General features: G+C 36.7%; 2 protein-coding genes across 5 annotated transcripts in view; both read right to left on the bottom strand.

Moving 5' to 3' along the window:
• MAP3K19 (mitogen-activated protein kinase kinase kinase 19) overlaps nt 1-23,010 on the bottom strand; it is a 62,772-nt gene continuing 39,762 nt past the window's right edge. For 3 of the 4 annotated variants that reach the window (XM_074301883.1, XM_074301884.1, XM_074301886.1), the window contains 5 exons: nt 19,978-20,021; nt 14,272-16,755; nt 8,936-9,082; nt 5,999-6,696; nt 2-2,369 (listed from right to left, as the gene is read on the bottom strand). In XM_074301883.1, coding sequence (XP_074157984.1) covers nt 2,303-2,369; nt 5,999-6,696; nt 8,936-9,082; nt 14,272-16,755; nt 19,978-20,021 — 3,440 coding nt within the window. In that variant the 3' untranslated portion in view covers nt 2-2,302. Of the gene's footprint in view, nt 2,370-4,883; nt 4,944-5,998; nt 6,697-8,935; nt 9,083-14,271; nt 16,756-19,977; nt 20,022-23,010 lie in introns of all 4 variants that reach the window. The other variant, XM_074301885.1, reaches the window with a different exon arrangement.
• LOC141561819 (transcription elongation factor 1 homolog) lies at nt 21,496-21,946 on the bottom strand. The gene has a single exon (XM_074301896.1). The coding sequence runs from the start codon at nt 21,826-21,828 to the stop codon at nt 21,577-21,579; it is 252 nt and encodes an 83-aa protein (XP_074157997.1). The 5' UTR covers nt 21,829-21,946; the 3' UTR covers nt 21,496-21,576.

Below are 23,010 nucleotides of genomic sequence, written 5' to 3' on the forward strand. Positions count from 1 at the left end.
AAAATGATAATACCACCAAAATTAACTCATAATTTTGGTGTGCCAATTAAATTATCAAACTAATACTTTATAGAACATATAATAACAAAAATTCATTTGGAAAAATAAAAAATCTGTATTATCAAGGGATACAATAAAAAGACAAAAAAAGAGAACAGTATTTCCAGATCTCAAACTATCATAAAGTAGCAGTCATCAAAACTAGCTCATGTTGGCTGAAAAATGAAGAGATAAATCAATGGAACATTCTGGACAGGAGACACATACACACACAAATGCATAGCTCACAATCTGTAAAAAAAAAATGGCATAATGGATAAAGTGCTGGTGTTGAAATTTAAGTTATACACACCTGCCATAAGTATGCATTTAGCCATATGACCTTTAGCGAGTCACTAAATCCATTTCTGCCTCCATCTCCTAATATATAAAATTGCAAAAATATTGGTACCTACCTCACAAGATTATGAGACTCATACAAAGTGGTTCCAAACCTTTCCAAGTTCTATATAAATCATTTTCATCATGACTGTTTATCTTAGTAAAAGATCTTCATGAGTTTCTGTGGCCAAGAAAAACTCATCCTCTGACAATCAAATTTGTAGTGATAAATGCCTCTGAATTTAGCTAAATTAATCCATAGGGGGAATGATGCAGTTTATTGAATGGGATACTCTGGTGCATAGTATCTTAATGTTTACTTAGTTCCTTCCTCTCCCTATTGTCAGGTTTGTAGTTGCCTCAAACCAATGACCTGTCCCTAGTAAGTGTCATCAGCAGGATTGGAATTCAGGTCTCCTTGACTCCAGGGAGTCTCCACACTAATTGTTGTGAGATTTCTTCTAGTTAAAAAAAAAAAAATTTAATTAAAAAAAAAATACTCCTCACCCAGGTTGGTTAGTGTGTGATGTATCACTAGACCTCTGAGGCAAGTTTATAGTTCACAGATCTATATGTCATATGAAAGCATGCTTAATTAAGACCCTTCTATTAGATATCTTATTAAAGTAAAATATTCCCATTCAGTGATGTGTCATTTCAATTCCCTAGCCTTTTTCTCTATCTGCCTCTGCCTTCTCATTACCCAGCTTAGTGCCCACACCCAACAATTCCTCCCATTTCACTGCCCAGCCCTGATCTCTGGGTTGCCTGCCTCCCCTACAATATGTATGTGGAGAGTCCAAGTGATATGACAAATAATTTATAGAGGTAAGTAAGCTACAGATCGCTCCAATCAGATAATACAAGACCTTCAAGAACCAGTACTCTGCTGAACAAGAAACCCTTTCATTCTGCCATGCCAGGCTTCTGCCAGAGTCACTGAGACCCACGGGGTCAAACTGGGAGGAAAGAACAGGGGCTGCAGCTAAAAACAGCACTCTAGATTTACTTGCATTTAACACTTCTCTACTTCACTCCCTAATGAATATCTATTATTTCCCTTTCCAAGTACAAAATAAAGAGGTAGGCTTGTTGGTTTTTTTCTCCTCTACACCACATGTAAATAAAAATTTCATAGTTTCTATTAGGATTTTTACTTTTGTTTTGTTTTTAAAGGTTAAATGACTAGCCCAGCTTGTAAGTGTCTGAGGCTGGAGCAGTTAGATAGTGCAATAGATAGGGCCCGGGGCCCAGGCCCAGGCCCAGGCCCAGGTAAAGAAAACATCAGGGAATCCTGACTCTGGGGCCAGTGTTATCACAGTGCCACCTAGGTGCCCCCATATTAGGATTTTTATAAGAAAACTGATAGAATAGGAACAAAATGAGTTTAAATTATACCACAAGGGATTGGGACCAGATTTCAGATCTTCCAAACCACAAGCACATTGGAAATACTAGAATGGGTTTCAAAAACAATATGTATTTGCATATATACATGGAATTAGGGGTGTATTGGTAAATGTCTAACAACCAATTCGCCCCCCCCAAATGAGACACTTTTAAGTTTAAACTACATTATTAACATTTTCACAATCATTTTAAACCTAGAAATGCAATAAAATAATAAATCAGTCCTGATTTATAGCATTTGAAGATTTCTGAGATGCAAATGCTCACACTGAAAAATTAATTGGCTCTTGAGGTGGTATGCCTTCAAATATCCATGAAGCCCTGAATAAATGGGAGAATGCTCTTCTATGATGATAACATTTTCAGTTAATGCAACCAAAGGTTTTGGATTAAAGTTTGGATTAGATTGGATTTCCAACAAGAAAATCCATGATCCATGTAGTTTTGAAACACCTAGATATCTGTTGATATAAACTTCTGTGGAGTGTCTCCTCTGTGAGGAGACATCCTCTCAGTGACTCCTCTGAAGGAAAGTGTGCTCCAGGAGCTGCAGAGCAGATGGCCGATCATGCTGGTCCCTGTTAGAAAAAGCAAAAGCTTAGAAAAGTAGTTTCTGAGTAATATTTGGTTGTTTTGGAAATGAAGTCTCTTACAAAAATGACCCCTTTGAAAATGACAAAGCACAAAGTGTAAAATAAAGAATTTATATCTATAAAAGCACAAGATTAAGCCTCTTCTCCTCCTTCCTCTTCCTCAAGACAACTAGAACAACCTGACATTCACATAGCACTTGATGGCTTTCAAGCCACTTTCTTCACAGTAATGAGGCAATTACTACAGATGTAATTTTATAGATGTCAAGAGATCTCAGAAGTCTTGCAGTTTATTCTCTTATTTTAGAGTGAGGAAATTAAACCAATGAAGCTCAGTGGCTTCCCCAAGATCACAAAATTAATTATAATACCAAATCAGACAAAAATCCAGATAGTCTGAGCCCAAAGCCAGGGCTAGAAAGATACCTAGAAAGCAATTATTTAATGATAATTCTATTAGATCCTTTTACTGTCAAACTTTTGAGAAGTGGTCTAAACAGTTTTTTGGTTTTTTGTTTTTTTTATTATAACTTTTTATTGACAGTACATATGCTTGGGAAATTTTTTACAACATTATTGCTTGCACTCACTTCTGTTCTGACTTTTCCCTTCTCTCCCTCCACCCCCTCCCCTAGATGGCAGGCAGTCTTATACATGCTAATTATGTTATAGTATATCCTAGATAGTATATATATATATATATATATATATATATATATATATATATATATATATATATACATATATATATATATATATATTATATCCTATATAGTATATGTGTGCAGAATCAGTTCTGTTGTTGCACAGGAAGAATTGGATTTAGAAGCTAAAAATAACCTAGGAAGAAAAACAAAAGTGCAAACAGTTTACACTCATTTCCCAGTGTTCCTTTTTTGGGTATGGCTGATTCTGTCCATCTTGATCAATTAGAACTGAATTAGATCTTCTCTTTGTCAAAGATATCCACTTCCATCAGAATACATCCTCATACAGTATCGTTGTTGGTTCTAAACGTTTTATCTCTGTTTCTTTGCTATTTATTAACTCCTTAATTCTCTACAATCTGGTTGAAACTATTCCTTAGAAGGGCATCAATGACCTCCCTATACCAAGCTTTTGATCAGTCCTCATCCTTGGAAATATTAGAGGCTATTGACTAATCCTTTGTCATTCCTTAGACTATTCCTTAGAAACCCAATGATCATACTGACTTAATTATTCATTTTGGAGTCTCTCTCTTCCCTCATCTTAACATTGTATTCTTTTTATCCTCTTCTCCCATTTTGACCTTTCCTCTGTCTCTTCTTCATGCAAGCCTCCTGTTCTCCAGTCTCTATTTCCCTAAGCACTTCAGTTCTTGTTCTAGGGTCTCAGGCTTTAGATGAGTGAGAGTACACTATATTTAGATTCACCCAGTTATACACTGCTCTCAAGCCATCTTCTTACAAGTGCTGTTGTACTCCAGCCTTCTCCCCATCCCATCCTTCCAGCTCTAATTCTGGGAATAATGATCTAATCAAATCTATCATTCCCAGAAAGAACTTGCCTATTGTCCTTATTATTATACTCAGCACCTTAGTGACTTCCCTCACCAAAATAACCCTTCTGAGCTACTACTCTCCTATGTAGCTAGGTTCCATTATTGCAAATAATGAATCTCCTGAAGTGTAACCATTATTCTAATCCACACTGAATACTTCTGGTAGGCTGAAACCCAATGATCATACTGACTTAATTATAACTTTGATTAGAATGAATTTTGAATGCTCGTCATGATGTCAGGGGATTTCTTAATAAGGCTTAACTTTATGTGTAGTTTTCATCTACTGGAATATAAACTCTGAATGGAAGGACTGTCTTGCTTATTGAATTTGCATCCCGAAGAGTTAGTTAGTGTAAGGCCTGGCACATAGTAAAACGTTAAGTATTTCATAAATCCTTTTTCATTCATTCAATTGGCTTTTCTTCCTCCTGCTCCCAACATTAGACAGTCCCTTCTGATTTAAGTCTCTTCTTTGGAGAACTCATCTGTTTGCATTGTTTCCGCAACCACTTCTATGATTAAGAATATTTCTCTCTAGCCCCAATCTTTCACTTCAGCTCCAATATGAAATCTCTCAAGTCTACCAGATAATTTTCCATAGTAAAGAAAGCTGAACTCCTCCTCTTCCTCTCCAAGGAGGACCTCTGTCCCCTACTCACAGTTTCCTGATTTCAAAAGTACTCATTTTATTTCTGAACATCTCAGTTTCCTAGGAAGTTCTTGTTCTCAACCCAAAATCTCCTTCCCTGAAACTTTTATCCACTGATCCTTGTTCTACTCTCTGAAGAAAAAGAGAGTAATAATCTCTTCCACATGAAAGTCTTTCAAATATTGTTAGAAAATGATCACATTTCTCCCTAAAACTTCTCTTATTCAACTTATTTTAGCTGTTGTGTCCTATGTCTTTGTTTCCCTCATTTATAAAATGAAAGAATTAGACTAAAGTCACTTACCAGTCTTAACTTTTCTATCCTTTTTCTGTTTGTCTATATAATGACTCTCTTCTTGATTTCCTAAGAGAAGGAGAGTTGTTGGTTTTGAGAAGAGGGATTAGGAAGGCAATTGGAGTTTAAGTGACTTGCCTTGGGTCACACAGCTGAAGTCATATTTGACTCCAGAGCAGGTACTCTATCCACTGAACTACCTAGTAGCCCAAAAATAGTTTTAAAGAGCCATGAGTGTGTAGTAGAGGAAAAAAAAAAAAAAAAAAAAAGGCTTGCTTTGGAATGGCAAAACTTTGTTATTGGTCAAAGGTCTGCCACTTACTTGTCATGTGACCTTATAAAAGTCATTTAACTTTTATGTACAACTGTTTCCTCATCTGTAAAGGAGGGTTTGGGATTGGAATCCTAAATTTACTCCCACAAATAAAGATCCAAGTGAAAAGTAAATGCCAACTATTGCAGAAGAAAGTAATTGCTAAGAAAATAAAACAATAAATGCCTACAACTATATAAATGTAAGGAATTTTTTAAAAAAATGAATGTTGTATAATTAGCATGATCAAGTAACTTTAGATCCTCAGAAGAGCTGAGAAAAGGTACATCTTTCTCCTCTTTGCAAAGGTGAGGGACTATGGATATGAAACATTACAAATTATCTCAGAATTATAGAATCCTATCTCCAACCCTAAAAGAGAACTCAAAGACCAAGTAATGCAACCCTTTCAGTTTACAGTTGATGAAACTGAGACACAGAAATTAAATGAATCATTTCATAAGTAGTATGTATAAGTTAGTTTTTGCTGAACTGTTTTTCCCCTCTCCGTTTTATAAAAAAAAAAAAATTTAATTTGGGGGGAGGGGCAGCTAGGTAGTACAGTGGATAGAGCACCAGCCCTGAAGTCAGGAGGATCTGAGTTCAAATTTGGTCTCAGACACTTAACACTTCTTAGCTGTGTGACCCTGGGCAAGTCACTTAACCCCATTTGCCTCAGGGGAAAAAAAAAGAAAAGAAAGAAAAAAAATATAAAATTTTGGGGGAAAGTTCTTTTGATATTCACAAGCAAGTAAAAAAAGGCCTCCATATTTTTTGGGCTTTAACCTCTGCCATTCCCCAAGCTTCTTACCTGGTTAAACAAACGCGTACAAAGTCTGCTGCATTTTCTGAAAAATGGTCTGGTAAAGAAGGCATTAGCCCTCTATGAGTGCCAATGTAAAACATTGCTGCCATTCTGTCCATAGAAGCCAAAGGTGGTTTCCCGGTGGCCATCTCAAATACAGTGCAGCCAATACTCCAGATGTCTGACTTCCTTCCATATCCAGATTCATTGATGACTTCAGGTGCCATCCAATATGGTGTTCCATGCATAGACTTAAGCATTTCACTATGAGTGCCTGTCAAGCTCACATAGGCCAAACGCCTGGCACATCCAAAGTCAATCAGTTTTATTATTCCAGTGGGCATGAGCATAACATTATTCCCTTTGATATCTCTGTGTACCACACAGTTCTCATGCAAATAGGCTACACCTTGGAGAATTTGTTTGGTGTATTTGGAGATCACTATCTCAGGCAGGGGTCCAAAACGGCTTATAATACTAGAAATGGAGCCACCAGGAACAAACTCCATGAAAATACTTACAAGGTTCTTTTCCAAGCATGTTCCCAAGTAAGCCACAATGTTGACATGTTTCAGTACTTTAAGCAAGTCCACTTCTTCTTGCAGTTTTTGATATTCTCTCTCATTAGCTACTTGATCAGAGGTATCCAAAGCTACTTGTTTGACAGCTATGAGTTGGCCCTGACTTGTAAGACCACAGTATACCTAGAGGTAAGCCAATATCAAACATTAAGCATCACTCAATAGTTGGGCATTTTTTAGTCAATAAGCATTTATTAAGTACTTACAAGTAACAGGCATTGAAGTGATCTATCAGTCCTATCTTCCTTTCCCCCTCAATCCAAATTTAACTTGCATTCCAAGTCTTTGAGGAAATGCAACTTAAATTATTCTGATAAATTGGAACTGGGACTGGGTTGGGAAGGAAAAATGTTGAAAAAATGTTGCCTCTTTTAAATAGTTCTTATGAAAACTATTGCCCCAAAGCTTTCTAAGATTTACGGAATCTTATTTAGGGATTAAGAAGCTGCTAAGAGAATTTGGAAAAGCTGCATAATAAGCCTCTCATCAATTTCTGCTAATTCAATAAGTTGATGGCAGAGACCCTTAAGACTTCATGAAACTCTGAATTTATACAGAATATAAACTATTATTAAATACTATAAATTTACATATAGGCAGTATCTTTTTTTTTTTTTTTTTTTTTACTATATATCTGTTATTCAGCTTATTGAGACTTAATCACTCGTATCTCTAGTGTTGTTAACAAGAATAGGAAAAGATCCAGTTAAGAACCAGAAGTATCCAATGACGGAAATGTTTTCCATGCTTATTTCCCTTTTTGCTCTCCAAAGAAGCAAATATTAATTCAAGCAGTTCACGTTAGAGTGATTTGAGTGCCCCCTCCCTGAATCTATCCTGGCTCAGGTATGCAGAAGAGAAAAATAGAAACTCCCAAAGATAAAGTCAAGAATAAAACTGTGTCAATTTTGTGACAGAGAATATGATTGTTCTTTGATGTAGTCAATTCAATTCAATAAACACTTACAAAGTATTTCCTATAAGGCACTATTAGTTACTAGGGATGTTAAAAACAAAAAATAAGGTAGAGATATGGAAAGATGGAGGATGGGGTGTTAGAGAGAGGCAGGCAGTGTAGGAAAAACAATGGAGATGGGAAGAGCAAGAGTCACTTGTGAAACTGTGGGTCAGAGTTGGGTGTACCCAGGTAGCATGGACCCATAATAAGTGGAGGAGTGCTGGGGAAAGGAACAGAAATTTGGGATCGGATTTTTTTTTTTCCCCCTGAGGCTGGGGTTAAGTGACTTGCCCAGGGTCACACAGCCAGGAAGGGTTAAGTGTCTGAGACCAGATTTGAACTCGGGTCCTTCTGAATTCAAGGCTGGTGCTCTATCTACTGCACCACCTAGCTGCCCCTGGGATCGGATTTTTATAGCGCTTTGGTGATAAGACTAACTCTCATTTTAGGGTTAGTTCATTAATTCATCTACCTCATCACAAAATTATTAGCATTTTAGGATTATTTCCTTTTTTTGCTGGTGTTATTAAAGCATATATGGAACTTTTCTAAGGATTATAGACCATGGGCAGTTAACTGGACTGAGGGGCCTTTTAGTAAAGACTAGCTGGCTTCCCTTGATTTAGCACAGTCTCAGGATGTGACCTTAGTTACTATATAATATAGTTTCCAGAGGCTCCTAAGCTCCCCTAATTTATGAAGCAGTTTACAAGCAACAGTTATGCTTCCTTAACTTTTAAAACAGTCTATAAGTGACTTCTAGGCTCCCCTGTGCAATTTTACTTCCTACTATTGTTACTTATAGTTACAAGCTACTTACCAACTCACTATGCTAACTAGAGGTAAAGGGTTCAGGGGGACCACAGTAATATAATTTTAGCACAGCTTATACCACAGCCTAGTGAACAAGATTTTTTCAGAGAGTCAAAAGAATAAGATTTTCCAGAGAAGGGTTTTAGACACACAGAAAGAAAACCACTGAGCTGCATTGCGCTGCCACAATTGCATATTACCCAATTCTCTTGTATGCCTTACTTTTAACTCAGTTGTCAAGAATGAAAGGGTCAGTATATACCTATATATTTTTTTATTTTATAAGTTGCCTCAGTAGTCAAAGTAAAAGGGCCAGCATATACCTACATTATTTTTGATTTTATAAGTTGCTTCTAGATTTCCTCAGAATTATTAAGCTGGTATCATTGATAGGGTTGTTGACAGCAGCTGCTCCCTTCCTACTTTCTTCCACAGAACAACTATCACGCTGTCCTGATTGTGGTTATCACTATGAGGAGGCGAGATGATTATTTGTTCCATATTTTACAAAGGTTATATTAATACTTGCTGAAATTTTCACTTTGCTGGGCTCCAAGAGTCTGACATTTTCTTGTGTTAATTGGAACGTACCGTGCCATATGCGCCCTTCCCAAGGATTTCACCTTTGGTCCACAGAATAGGTTCTTCATGCTTTAAATTGTTTTCAGAAAATGGCTTTTCATTCAAACTGAAGAAACGCTTTTCATCGTCAGAGAGCCAGAAATTATTACTGTACTTCTGGAAAAGTAAAGTAAAAGAATAAGAAAACCATTATTATATGCATCTAGTACTAAAGAAGAAAAAGGTGCTTCCTAACTTTTGCTGCAAGAATGTTCACTATGACAGACTTATTTAAAATCCCTGGTGCTTTACTATAATCCTGGCTATATAGACAGTGGCCAGGCCAGGTTTCTGAGAACATGCCTCTGATTATTAACTATATTTATTTTGAGGTCACTTTATTAAGGGGCCCGTTGTCTGTGTTTCACACACAAAAGACAAGACAATGAGGTAGAAAGAGCAGAGATCAGAAAAGCTGGGTTCAAGTCCTTTATTATAGTAGGCAAAAATCACTTCACTTCTAGTATGTTTTGCATTCTTGTCTAGAGCATAGGAATACTATTTCTCACTCTACCATCTATTTCATTAGGTTGAAATAACATGTATGAAAGCAAATTATACACTATGGAAGACTTTCATTTTAAAGGTATTTTTAGTGTTATTGGTATTCCCATTCAGATGGAATTTAATTCAACAGACAAATCTGCAGCCATTGCAAGCAAAAGGAGCCTCTACAAACCATGGAAATTATGTATGTCTAAATGTGGGACAAGCTTCTACGAACCTTGGTTTTATCTATCAAATGAGGAGTCTGTGCTTCTTAAGAACTGGTTCTTCCATGCTCCGGTTGATAAAAGATCAAAAGATATGATCTATGCCCAAAGATCTACAAATTCATGCATATCCTTTGACCTAACAATACCACTACTAGGCATGAATACCAAAGGAGATTTAAAAAAAAATAATTAAAAAAAAAAAAAAAAAAAGGAAAAGATGTGTACAAAAAATATAGCTGTTTTCTTCTCAGGACCAAAAAAAAAAAAAAAAAAAAAAGGAAATAGAGTGGCTGTCCGTCAACTGGAGAATGGCTGAATAAATTGTGATATATGTTTCTAATGATGGAATATTATTGTTCTATGGGAAATGATAAGCAGAATGCTCTTAGAAAAATAATGGAAAGCTTTCCATGTACTCAAGTAAAATGAATGTACTGTATACAAAGTAAAAGCAATATTCTGGAATGACCAGCTATAAATGACTTTGCAATGACAGTACAATGATCCATGACTACTCTGAAGAACTTGTGATGAAAAATCCATACTCAGAGAAGGAAGTGATTGATCCTTAACTTTTTTTGCATTAGGCATTCTGGCTGGAGTTCCTAATGTAAACCTTTTGATCCCTTCTCAAAGTAAAATATTTAAGATTATAAGGAAACCTAATATTAAAATATAATTATCAGGATATTTAAAAAAATAAATTAATGGACCCCAGGTTAAGAATGTCTAGAATTTATCTCCAAGAATCTTTTCAGGTCTACAGCACTATGTTCCATTGTATAATAGTGTTCAGCTCCCTATATCTGTCCTGGGTCTCAAAGTATCAAATCTTCATGGTCTGGAGATTCCACATTCCTTATAGACTTTCCCAGTACCACACACATATTCTCCAAATGCACTAAACATAAATGAAGACTTTTATTGTTGGTATTATAATTTCAGTCCAGATCTGTGATTTTATCAGAATGAAAAATTACTGTTGAGCAAATTCCTTCCATTGATGCAGACTGGCATCTTATCTGTATTTTACAGTCCTAGTGATTTATCTGATGTAGTCTCTAGAAGACAGGCTCACAATCTACTTTCCCCTCCTAGAGAAAGTGTGGTAAAGCAGAAAAGGCGCTAAAATTGGCATCAGAAGATCTGGATTCAAATCCCATTTCTGCCACGTGTTAGCTGAAATTGACCAAATCATTTAACCACTCTATGCCTCAGTTTCTTCAACTGAAAAACCAGTAATGTAAGAATAAAGGTCCTTTAACTCCCTTTAACCTTTAAGGACCTTTATATCTCAAAACTGATGATCCATATTTTGTATATGTTTTGTTTTTAAGTTTCTCTAGAGCATGTTAAAGGAGAAAGTGTGTTGTTAGATTTGGACTCAGAAAACTGAGTCCAGTTTGTTACTTACTTTCCAAGCTCTCCACTCTTCACCTAATTTAATCATTGATTAGCCATTGGCAGCAAAAGTCTGGGGAAATCTTCCTAAAGCTAGGGCTCTGGGGCACTCATCCTCTCTCACCATATGTGAGAAATTGTTCTGAAATGGTTTTTAAGGAGAAAAGAAAGTTTCTTGACATTTAAGCTAATAAATTATGTGACACTGGGCTAGTCCCTATACAGAATTTTAAAGCTAGAAGGGGTTTTTGTTGTTGCTGCTATTGTTTTTGCTTTGTTTCCTTTTGCTTTTGTCCATCTGTTGTTAGACCCTCAAATAAATGGAACATCGAAATGCGGATATTTTGTTTCAATACTTGCCTCCTTATTTCATTCATGGAGATGCATTACTATGCACAATGGATATGATATTTAAGTTGAAATTTTCACATGATTATTTTAAGAGAGATGGTTTAATCTTCATTTAGGATTGACCTCTAATTGGCAATGGTTCTTAACAAATTGGCTTTAAAAATTCTTTTCTCCTCAACCTCATGAAGTAGATGATTTGGATAAAATGTTTACGTTCATCAGGTAAAATTTGACTTAAAAGAACCAGGTAGTGAATATAGCACATATGATTATTCAATTATTTTACTTGGTTGAGTCTTTGTATGTTTGAGACTGGATCTCCCTATCTTACTAAGCTAGAATAGCCTCGATTCATAGTCTGACCCCATTGCTGCTCAGCAAAAAGCTTTGACCTCCATTTCTGATGTAAGATGGTTCATTTCCCTTAGGCAGCAGCATAGAGTTACCTCCTCCCAATGCCTATATTGGTACCAGACAATGTAAATGTCGGATCAGTTTTAGTCCAACCGCAGCTCAGAATTCAGGAGCTCAGGACCTCACAACACTTAGCATGTTTAACTCATAAATTCAGATTTTCATGCAGGTTTTTACAAAATAAAGGATAAAAGTTAGAAAACCAATTCAAAAACATTTGGATTCTTTCTACTTCAAAATCATGTAATAATATTTTCTTCTCTGGAGATTTAGGTTTAATGTAATAGTTGCTAATAATAATAATAATAAGGTGATTAAAGAGCATATAAATGCTAATCTCAGGCGTCTGGCATACATCAACTTCTTGCAAATAATATATTGGACTTTTAATCCAGTTTGCCATCCACTTTTGTTTTATGGAAGCACATCAACTTCTTTAAAAAAAAAAAAAAAGTTGGGTTTTGTTTTGTTTGTTTTTTAAAATAATGTCTCATGATCTCTAATGAGGCAGCTAGATAGCATAGGAAACTAGACTTAGAATTAGGAAAAACTGGCTTCAAATCCAGCCTGAAGCACTTAACCCTTTTACTCTGGGAAAGTCACTGAATTTCTTTCTGACTTAGTTTCCTCTTCGGTAAATAGAATAGTAATAGCTTCTACCTCCTAGGATTATTAGGTTAGAGTATTTATAAATTGCTTTGCCATGTACATCTTTATTTCCTTCATCATCATCATTATTTCTTTAAATGGGGGAAAGGCAATTAGAGTTAAATGACTTACCTAGGATCAGACAGCTAATAAGTGTCTAAGGTCACATTTGAACTCGGTTCTCCTGACTGCAGGAGAACCACTATACCTTCTAGCTGCCCCATCATCCTCATTTTTAACCTATTCTTTTATAATAATACAATGGAAAGAAAAGGCAGCTAGGTGGTGAAATAAATAAAGTGCTGGCCATGAAGTAAGGAAGATGTGATTTCAAATTTGGCCTCAGACATGTATAAGCTATATGACTCTGGGCAAGTCACTTAACTACTGGTTGTCTTAGTTCCCTCATCTGAAAAATGGGAATAATAGTTGTACCTGCCTTCTAAGGTTGTTGTGAGGATCAAATGAGATAATGATTATAAAATGCTTAGCTCAGTGCCTGTACAAAGCAGCAGTATAAAAATGTTAGCTATTATTATGAAAGAACATTGGCTTGAGAATCTGAAGAATTGGATTTTGTCTAAACTCTGCAATTCATTTGCTATGTTATATCAGGCACCTCACTTAACCTATCTGGGCTTCAATGTCACCTGCAAAATTGAGGGGATTGGGCTAAATAATCTCTAAGATAATTTAACTCTATGAAATGTACCTGTATCTTTTCCCACCATTTAACTACTATTCATCCTTTAAAACTCAACTCAAATTTCTTCTTACCAGGCTATTCAAAACACAGTAATCTTCATCATGGATTCATCTTCTTAAAAGCCTACTTTTCACTTTCTCCACAAACATTAAGTTATTTCTCTAGCCTAAAATTCTTTCCAGATTTACTTTTCAGGGAGGTGGGAAGAACAAATACAAGGGACTTTATTTAAAATGGATCAGAATTGGAAACCCAACTTAAATCTAAAGTTAGATCAGGCCTCCACACACAGAAGACTACCCTAAAGTTGTGCTTCTCTTCTGAAGTTCAAGATTAAAGTTGTTGATTACAGGAAAAACTCATAAGGATAAGTAGTGGAGAAAGGGAATGAATCCAGGTTATTCTGAGGGAGTCAAGATTTCTTTAAATATCACCTCAAAACTTGAGGTAGAGTCATGTTGGAAGACTGGGGACTATAACAATTTGGATATGTCTTTACAAATCAGAAATACCTTGGATATAGATCAATGTAGAATCCATTAAAATTGTTTCTGGAAAACTTGAGCCTAAATCATTGAGAGTAATATTAATATTAATATTTTTCTTCATTACTATGTCATCTGAATTCCTAAAATACTTATTCAGTAATCATTCATTTGACAATTAATCACCTGGCATCTTATAGCACCTCTTGTACTGCTTGAACTAGCAAAACTAGGGCCCAATTAGGGAGAATTAATAAGAATTCCCTGAAATGGTCTCAAAATTACACTGCATAGTTAAAACTCTGAATAGTGCAAATGTGAATGCATTTTAGGAGATACTCATTAATCAAGATCTGACTCTAGTTGTTTATCTCTTGTACTGTTATTCATATTTTCATTAAATTTCTTTTTTTAACTATTTATGTGTAGGGACTATACTTACATTTCAAAGAAAATCTATTAGCTACATATAATAAATACTTGATAAATATTTGCTGATCAAAAATATTAATGTTTAAACAATTAGATATACCATCAAATGAAATTGTAAGCTATTTACAATGACACTTTCATGCAATGATATACCTGCATTTTGAATCTTGGTGTCTCTTTGTCAAGGTTTTGGAAGGCATTTACTCTTCCAGTGATGGTTGGATTTTGTGCTTCAGAATTTGTGTCATTTGTCACCATTTGCCAGGATTTATTGTCTTTTTCCTCAAGAGCTAATAGTTCTGCAGCTAGACAACCCAGTAATTCATCTGTCACTTGTTCATTATTTTCAGATTCCAGAGAGTCCATAGAAACTGAGCTTGTAACACTTAAAGATTTTTCAGAATTCTGATATGTAACTGACTTATTTGCTAAAGTATTATCTTCCATTGAATATGTCCAGTTTTGGTTTAGAGGCACCTGAGAAGGTATACTTTTTGATCTCTCAGAGAAAGAGAAAGCAGTCGGTGTTTGAAGATTATTGGAAACTCTTTCAGATCTTGGGGTTTCAGAAAGAGTCTGACTGACTTTTAGATTTTCAAGAGTCTCCATATCAAGTCTTTTTTGTAATCCAGACTCAATGGCATTCTCCTGATTTGGCCTTAGCCAGATATTCACTGAAGCTACAGATTTGGTCTGATGTTTCTCTTCAAGTTCATGTAGATCTCTGAGGCTTGTGGCAAGTATTTGACTGGGGGAATGATCTTCATGATTTATGGATTGTTCTACAGAAGCTTTTTCCATACTGGACAAATCTGAGGTAGAAGTGGGTTCATTCTGGTTTTGGTGTGCAGCAAAGTCCTCTGGAGACTGAATGGAATTAAGGGGTTGAGCTCCATCTTTACAAGAGGGAGAAGTATTTCCTGAAGATTTCATATGCCAATCAGGTTCTGAAAGTATATCATCATTTTCCATATTTTCTATGATACCTGTTGTAGACTTGGGAATTTTTTCTTTTGAAGTTAAATTTTTGTGCTTTTGTTTAATGCCAAGAGAAGTCTTTGGGGGTTTTATATGTCCCTTTTTCTGGGAAATCCTTACTCTGCCATTGCCATTTCTTTCATTTATGGAACAACACTTGTTTGAAAGACATCTTCCAGGTGGAGCAGAATTTGTTTCCCTGTAGAATTTGTTTTCCTGACGCCCAGCTTCTCTAACATAACAATATACAGGAGTCCCAAACATTTCATAAATTCCTGGTCCTTTGTCAGTCGAATTGATTTCCTTGAACATATCACTATATTTCAGGTCCAAAAAATTAAAGTTTGATTTTTCTGGGGGAACAGAAGCAGGAGCAGTAGGTTTTTTTGGTTCAGAATTTTTGCAGATACAGGGTAATTCTTGCCTTTGGGGTTTCAAAGCATGGAAGTTTAATGTTTTCTCCCCTGTGTGTGGTCCTCTCCTCTGAAGCTTGGTTGATTGCCTGGGCCTGGACTCATCAAGCCTTAAAGTGGGAAACACTTGCCTTTTCATACTTGCTTTCTGAACGGTAGGTTTGATGGAACCTTCAATAGAAATTGTAGGACTCTGAGGTGTCTTGCTATTCATCTTTGTCTTTGAATCCAATTTCTTCCTATAGGTCTTCATCCTACGTTTGTCATTTTCTTGGTGAGCAAATCTATGGAAGGTGTTGCTATTGCTATGAAGAATACTCTTTCTCTTTGAGAGATCCTGTTTGGCTATGGATGATTCCCTGGGACATTCATTTCCAGGAAAAGTAATGCAGACCAGAGGGACCATTTCACTCATTTCTGTTCCTGTTGTTTCTGATGCTGCTATTTTTGTGGATGTGTCCCTGCTCATGTGGCTTTTGGATAGTTTTGCTAAAGGGCCAGGAGTAATAACAATGGGAATAGTTGTAAAAACAAGTTCTGAAATATGATTTTGCTCACTTGTCTCATTTGTATGTCCTGATGCATTCTTCAGAGTGGGAAACTCATTTCTAGAACCTTCATTCTGGTCTTGTGTCGTTACTGAAGGGTTAACTTCTTGGCTAGTTTGAATGGCATGTGTCATTCCTTGTTCTTGTTCATGATTCCTACTCCTTAAACTATGCTGATTTCTTGATGTTGTGCTTTGAGTATTTTTCTCTTCAATATGTTTTATTCCACTATCATGGGGCTCAAGCTCTTTGTCTTTGGAGATGTTGTCTTCTTTAAAAACATCTTCATTCTCAAGGGACACCCACAACTTATCTTTTTCAAAGTGAGAATCTTCAAGTTGGGTACCATCTTCAACTTTCCTATGTTTGAGATTTCCTTCCCTTTCCACATGTTCTCTCAAGTCCTCACCTAATGAATGCCAATGATCCTTCTGAAAAGAGCACATATTCCTAGACCAAATGGAATTGTAACCATCAAATGTTCTGATACTATGGTTCACAAATACTTTAGACTGGGTTTGTTGCAACTTATTGGGTGACTGAAAACCATTAAACCGACTGGTGGGTTCTATGAGACCAGGCATAGGACTTGGGGTGCTTGTAAAATGTCTTTCTGTCTTTTTAAGAAGCTTGTTATTTTCTAGAAGAACAAGTTGACTTGATCCAGTAGACAAGAATGATAGTTGTGATAAGGGAAACTAGAAGAAAAGAGTGAAAATTCTCATGAATATTAGAATGTTAAATAGTAATAATTATATATTCTATGGTCCTAAGTTAACACCAATCAGAATGTTCTTTGGTCTACACCACTTTCTAGAATGGTGGGACAATGGCCAAAATACAAGAATCTACAATAGATCCCAGTTTTTATAACTGGAATCCCATTTCCAACAGTAGTAAAGTATTTTTGAAAATAAAAAGGAAAAATCAATTGATTTAGTTTTATTTTTAAAATTCCAAGCTTATCTTGAGTCATAGCTTTATAAATTTGAACAATGAATTCCCTGCTACATAAGACTTTTTAAAATTAAAATTAGCTAAAATTTTAAAAATTCCTTCTATCTGAATTTTCATAATATAGTCCAAATCTTTTGAAATTCTCTTTATTAATTCAAAATTGCTTTATTTTTATGTTGTAACACTGATCATCATCAGACTTCCAACAAACTTAGAATGCTGCTGATGAATGCTTATTCAGGTGACTCACAGCTAGATGAGAGTGTCTTAGAAATATTACCTACTTGGTATCTGAAAACTAGTCACCAGAAGTGATGTAAAATAAATAGACCCTTGTCCTTCATCAAATTTCAAAATGATCTACCTTTTGTTCTTTGCCTCCAGAGGTCAGTATAACCTAATGAAAGAAATCTAAGTGTGTGGCCTATAATATATAGTTTGAAAAACAGTCTCTAAAAGATTTTTAAAAGTTTATTCATGTCTTTGCATTCTCTGGCAGTGTGCAGATTCCAGTTAATTGTGCCAGCATTTTTACAGGTACACATGGGAAAAGGCAGCTAATTTGGGGCTTTGTTATTTAAAACTTCTTTCTAATAATCACTGCATGTACCTGCATATGAGGAGAAAGGGGGAATTGCAACATGAACACAAGAGTTAGGGGGGAGAAGTTACATAATCTTTTGGAGGGTATATTTTCTTACTTCTAAATTAAAATATTCCTCCATCTCAAAGAGATAGTAGATAAATGAGGTATTAAGCCACATTTCCTCCGTGCCTGAATTCTTTCCTGCTAGCACAGATCAACTTTCCAAGAGCTCTTCCAGCTCAAAGGCAGGTAGATAGAGCTGCTAACTGTGTGATCTTGGAAGTCACTAAACTCCTTGATGCTCTGGGCCAATGGTGTCCAATTGAAATAGAAACTTCCTGTAAGCCTATATTGACTTAAACTACCACAAATTAACATTATATTATCCTGTATTTTTATTAAACCTTTCTCAATTTTTTATATACATATATATATAGATATATGTATATATCTATATATATATGTATGTATATAATATAATCAGTTTCTTGCTGCAATCTAGAGTTTTTTAGGCTTTTTGTCTTCAATGGGCCAATTTTGACACCTCTATTCTAGGCATCTAAGACTAAAGTATAAAAGAGGTGATGACCTGCTTTGGTAAAGGGAGTTTCCCATTAGGGAATAATCTCACTCCATCCCATCTTTTCTAACAAATTGCCTCCCTACTTTACTACCAATATTCAAACTCTCCCAATCTATTGACAGATCACCTAATACCTATGCCTGCATTCCCCAAATACTAAAAAACAAAAACAAAAAATAAAACAATGCCAAAAAAGCCTACCACTTCTCACTTTATCCATTCACTTCTGCTAACTATCATGCTATCTCCATCTTTCCTTACATGACTAAACTTGAGAGGACAATCTACAATGTCTCCACTTTCATTTTCTTCTTAACTCTCTCCAGTCTGGCTTCTAACTTCATCTTTCAAAGGAAATTCTCTTTCTAAAGTTGCTAATAATCTGTTAAACGCTATTAACTATTACTATCAGCTAACACTGGGCTGTATTTTGAGTGCTTTTCTCTTCTTCCTTTCTCTTAGCTAACTTGATGTCATCACCTCCCAGAAATTTAATTATCATCTCTTTTTAGATGATTCTCAAATCTATTTGTAATGTCCTCATCTCTCTCCTGCCCTCTAGTCTAAATGGCCTGCAGGAATCTTGTACCGAATGGCCTACAGTCCAAAACTGAGCTCATCCTGCTCTTCGGATCACCTTCTCTTCCAAACTTTGAATTGCTGTAGAAGGGACTCTCCTCCTCCTTGTTAGCCAGGCTGACAACCAAGCATCCTTATTCTCTCTCACCCCACCTCCTCCATCCAGGAGGTAAATCCTGTCATCTTTCCCTTTGTCCCATCTCCACTCTAGACCTCTTCTCCAGCACAGTCTGTACCCCAAGGCTGGTCTGCCTCAGCTCCCCACTTCCTGAATAGCCTGCCCTCCCTCAAGTCTACCCCACACAACTGCCAGAGGGAGCTTCTTGACCGTGTCACCTTCCATTCCCTATCACCTCCAAGATCAAATGCAAACCAGTAGGTTGTTTAAAGCCCATCATACCCTCTTACCTTTCTTACACCTTCCATATACTCTATGCTCCTTAAAGTTCCTCACACAAGACAGCCCGTTGCTCAACTCTAGCATTTTCTCTGGCTTTTCCCCATATCTGAAATTCTCCCTGGCTTCCAACAAGTTCTAGTTAAAATCCTTCCTCAAGGAGACTTCCTCTTTAATGTTAGTGCCTTTCCTTTACAATTTGTTTTATGTGTGTGTGTGTATCTTTTTGCTTTTTATCTCTTCCATTAGACTGTAAGTTCCTTGAGAGCAGGGATTTTTTTAGCTTTGTTTGTGAGACTAGCACTTGATATAGTGCTTAGCACATAGTTTGCACTTGATACATTTTTATTGGCCAACTAAAGTTCACTCGTATTATATTTCATTATAAACTCTTTTGTAATGAAATAGCAGGTCATTCCTATTCTTATCCCTATTCTAAACTAATATTTCATATGTTGACTGTAAGATTGTAACTGATGATAGACTTGGAAGAGTTAAAGCAGCCCTTTAAAACCACTTTAAATAGTACCAGCAAGAAGTTTAAAAATCTGGTTTCATATACCGCTGCTAAAATAAGAATTCTTCAAATTCTAAGAACCAAGTAATGAAGCAAATCTGTGGCTGCAATTTATTACATTATATGGAAGAGACTTGAAAAATTGAAACCAGAAAATGAAAAGGATTAACAGCAAATACCACCCAGTATCTTCTTAGAAGCTTCGAAGTATCTCCTGGAAATAAAAACTGGAAATGGCTAGAAAAAATTCCTTAACTTCTATTTTTGTTTTTATTTCAATTATTCTAAAATAACATCTTACCTCAGTTCTTTGGCTACTAAGTCTGACAGCATGTGTGGTAAAACCTTAAAAATAAAAAAAATTAAGAACATATTGAGTATTCCTAATAGTGAAGTTGCAATCAAATTGGGTAGGGTATTGATAGGAAGGAGAATGTTTCTGGCCAAGGTTTATTGAGAAGGGACATGAAAGTTTAACTATGATACTTACATCATGGAAGTATTGCATTGAATCATAGATTAGAAGCTGGAAAAGATTGTATTCCAAGGCCCTCATTCAACAAATGAGAAAATTGTGGCCCAAAGAAATAATTGTCTTATTCAGAGTTGTAGAGGTTCTAAGTGGCACTCAGGATATAAACACAGTCCCCTGGCTCCAAAGTCAGAACTCATGGTATAGTGCCACAACGGGGCTCTAAGGGTACCCTCAGGTCAATCCCTGTGTCTCATCTTTCCTTTGTACCTGATTCACATCTGAATCTGGCTTCTGGAGATAACTCAAAGCAGCTTACAAGAGTAACTTGTTAAATTTTCAGTGTGAGCAGAAACAGCTCAGAAATTGACAAATGCCACAAATGAATAATTTATTGTTTTATTGAATGTCAGACTTAAGAAAGTAATGAAGAAAATGTTAATAATGAAAAATAAACTTAAAAGTCTGTTATGCATACATTCCCCCACCCCCAAATTCAGTCATTAAAACATTTACCAGCATACCAGGGTCTAAGACTTTTAGTATTTTAATATCAAATTTTAAAGGATTTTACAAACTGGAGATGAATTTCAGTAAGGAGTCATCAGCCCTGCAAGTAAAGCAGGCTTGAAAAGGAGAGGTAGTGGAAAGAATACTCTAGTCTGGACTCTGGAAAAGAAGCAGATGACTTCTTCCTTCCAATGAAATGGTGAAACTCATGATCTGCCAGCTGGGATTACCCATCTAACTATATTCCACTAGTCCTTGTGATGGGCTTTTCTTGCTCCCAAACTCTAAGCTATATTTTCCCATAAAATTGAGGCTCTATTTCAGGATTTTAAGGAATGTAAGAGTCTCCTAATGCAATGCCATCATTACTGCACATAAATCTATGTATGCTCCCCAGCATCTATTATGTACCCAAGAATTTCCATCTCTGACATATTGACACTTTTCCAACTTGGCAAATAGTACTAATATCTGAGACAACTCAGCCACATCTGACTGATGTAAGGCCACAGTATCTGCACCTTCCCTGGGAGAAGGGGCCAAGTCTAGTCTCAAGAGGGCTGGGGGACAGAAGACTCTCCCTCGAGCCTTCAGAGACCCATGGCAGCTGCCTAGCTTGGTTGGTGCCTTCCACCACCGCCCCTCCCACCTACAAACAAATGCAGAGAGATGCCAGTCCAAGAACTTCAGGAATTGGTATAGGCCTGGCTCAGACTAGAACTACAGAGGGAGCCATTTTTCTTCCACTGTTCTGGAGAGAAGGAATGGGGGTGGAAGAAGGGAATGGGCCCCAGGATAGAGAAGGGACAATTGAAATTTGGGAGTCACTTCCTTTGTGATCTCAGGAAAGTCTTCCAGCTACTCAGGACCAAGGGGATGCCCACCCTTGGCAGCAAGCAGGCCAGGTCCTCAAAGCCATTACTGATTGGCTGCTTCACAGGCATCTATAAAGTCGCTGTATACATCCACGGGTTCTGACAGAAATGTAATGGGTGTCTGAAATTCTTCCAAGCACACTGTGCAGGATATAACACCAGTGTTTCGTGCTCGATCCATCTTTACATCACAAGACTTCTCGTGGTTGCAGAAAGGACATGTGAACTGGGTTTCCAATGTGCCAGTCATTTTCTTCTTTGGAGGAGGCTTTCTCTTTGATTTTCTTCGGCCCATCTTCTTGGAATGGCAGGCCTGTCAAGCCTGAAGGCCGGAGAAAGGAACAGAGTCCAGCTGGCCGATCTTCGCTCTGATAGCAAGGCCTCACAGGGCTCTTGGCCAAGCTCGATCACTGTCGCATTGACCTGATGGACAGCAAACTTCTGAATGCAAAGCAGAAGCAAAAAGCTTTCTCTTGTGGCTGCCCCGGAGAAGTTAGAACTCGCACATCAAATGCGGGGCCCAGAATGAGCAAATGCAGGGCTCAGTCCGTAGAGCATGGGACTCTTAAGCCCAGGGTAGTGGGTTCTCAGCATTGGGCGACAAAATGTAATGTTCTGTCGTCTCTCAATTATAATCCTTTTCTGTAAATCCTTTTCTCTGGGAGCAGGTTTCTGGGGAGGCTTCTGGAGCCTCTAGCCAGAGCCAAGGTAGACGTGAGAATGAATCAGACTCTGAGTCTCCTAGAGTGTGGGAATCAGACTCTGCCTCCGAGAGTGTGGGAAGTCTTCTCCTTGACCTTCCCCAGACTGCTTCCTCCCAGACTGCCTCCTCCTTTTATCCTCCCAGAGAATGGGCTTATAGGTACTCCAGGGGCTTATGGGAACTCCTTACTGACCAATGAGCAAGCTCCTTTTAAAGGTGTAAACTCCTTTAAAGGTGTAAACTCTTTCCCAGAAGTCTAAAGGTATAAACTCCTTTTAAAGGTATGAACTAAAGGTGTGAACCCTGAGCTAGAGAATTGTTAAATACTGACTTAGCACCTAGTAAGAACCTAACACTAACATAACTATTGGAGGACAGCCCAGATCCCAGACAAATTATGCATATTTGGTTACCGGAGTAAATGAGGAAATCATTAAGACAGACCACCACCTCCTGCTCTAACTGAAATAATAAATCTATGAACTTTTCAAAAAAGTTCTTCAGGAGTATTGCACAAATTGAAATACATAATCCAACATAAATTCAGACAAAGAAAGTTTGAAAAATTAGCCTGTATTTATTTCCTTTTTTGTATTTAGATCATATAGGTTTACCACAACTAGCTTTTCCAGTATTCTGTTTAGAACTAAATATCTTAATATCTTTTGGCAACATTTATTACATTGTGAATGAGGGACATTTAAATCATTTACAATTAAGAGATTTTAAAGAAGGGAAAGACCTGTATATGCAAGAATGTTTGTGGCAGCCATC

The sequence above is a fragment of the Sminthopsis crassicaudata genome, chromosome 3, assembly GCF_048593235.1.
Source record: "Sminthopsis crassicaudata isolate SCR6 chromosome 3, ASM4859323v1, whole genome shotgun sequence".
Classification (NCBI taxonomy): Eukaryota; Metazoa; Chordata; class Mammalia; order Dasyuromorphia; family Dasyuridae; genus Sminthopsis; species Sminthopsis crassicaudata.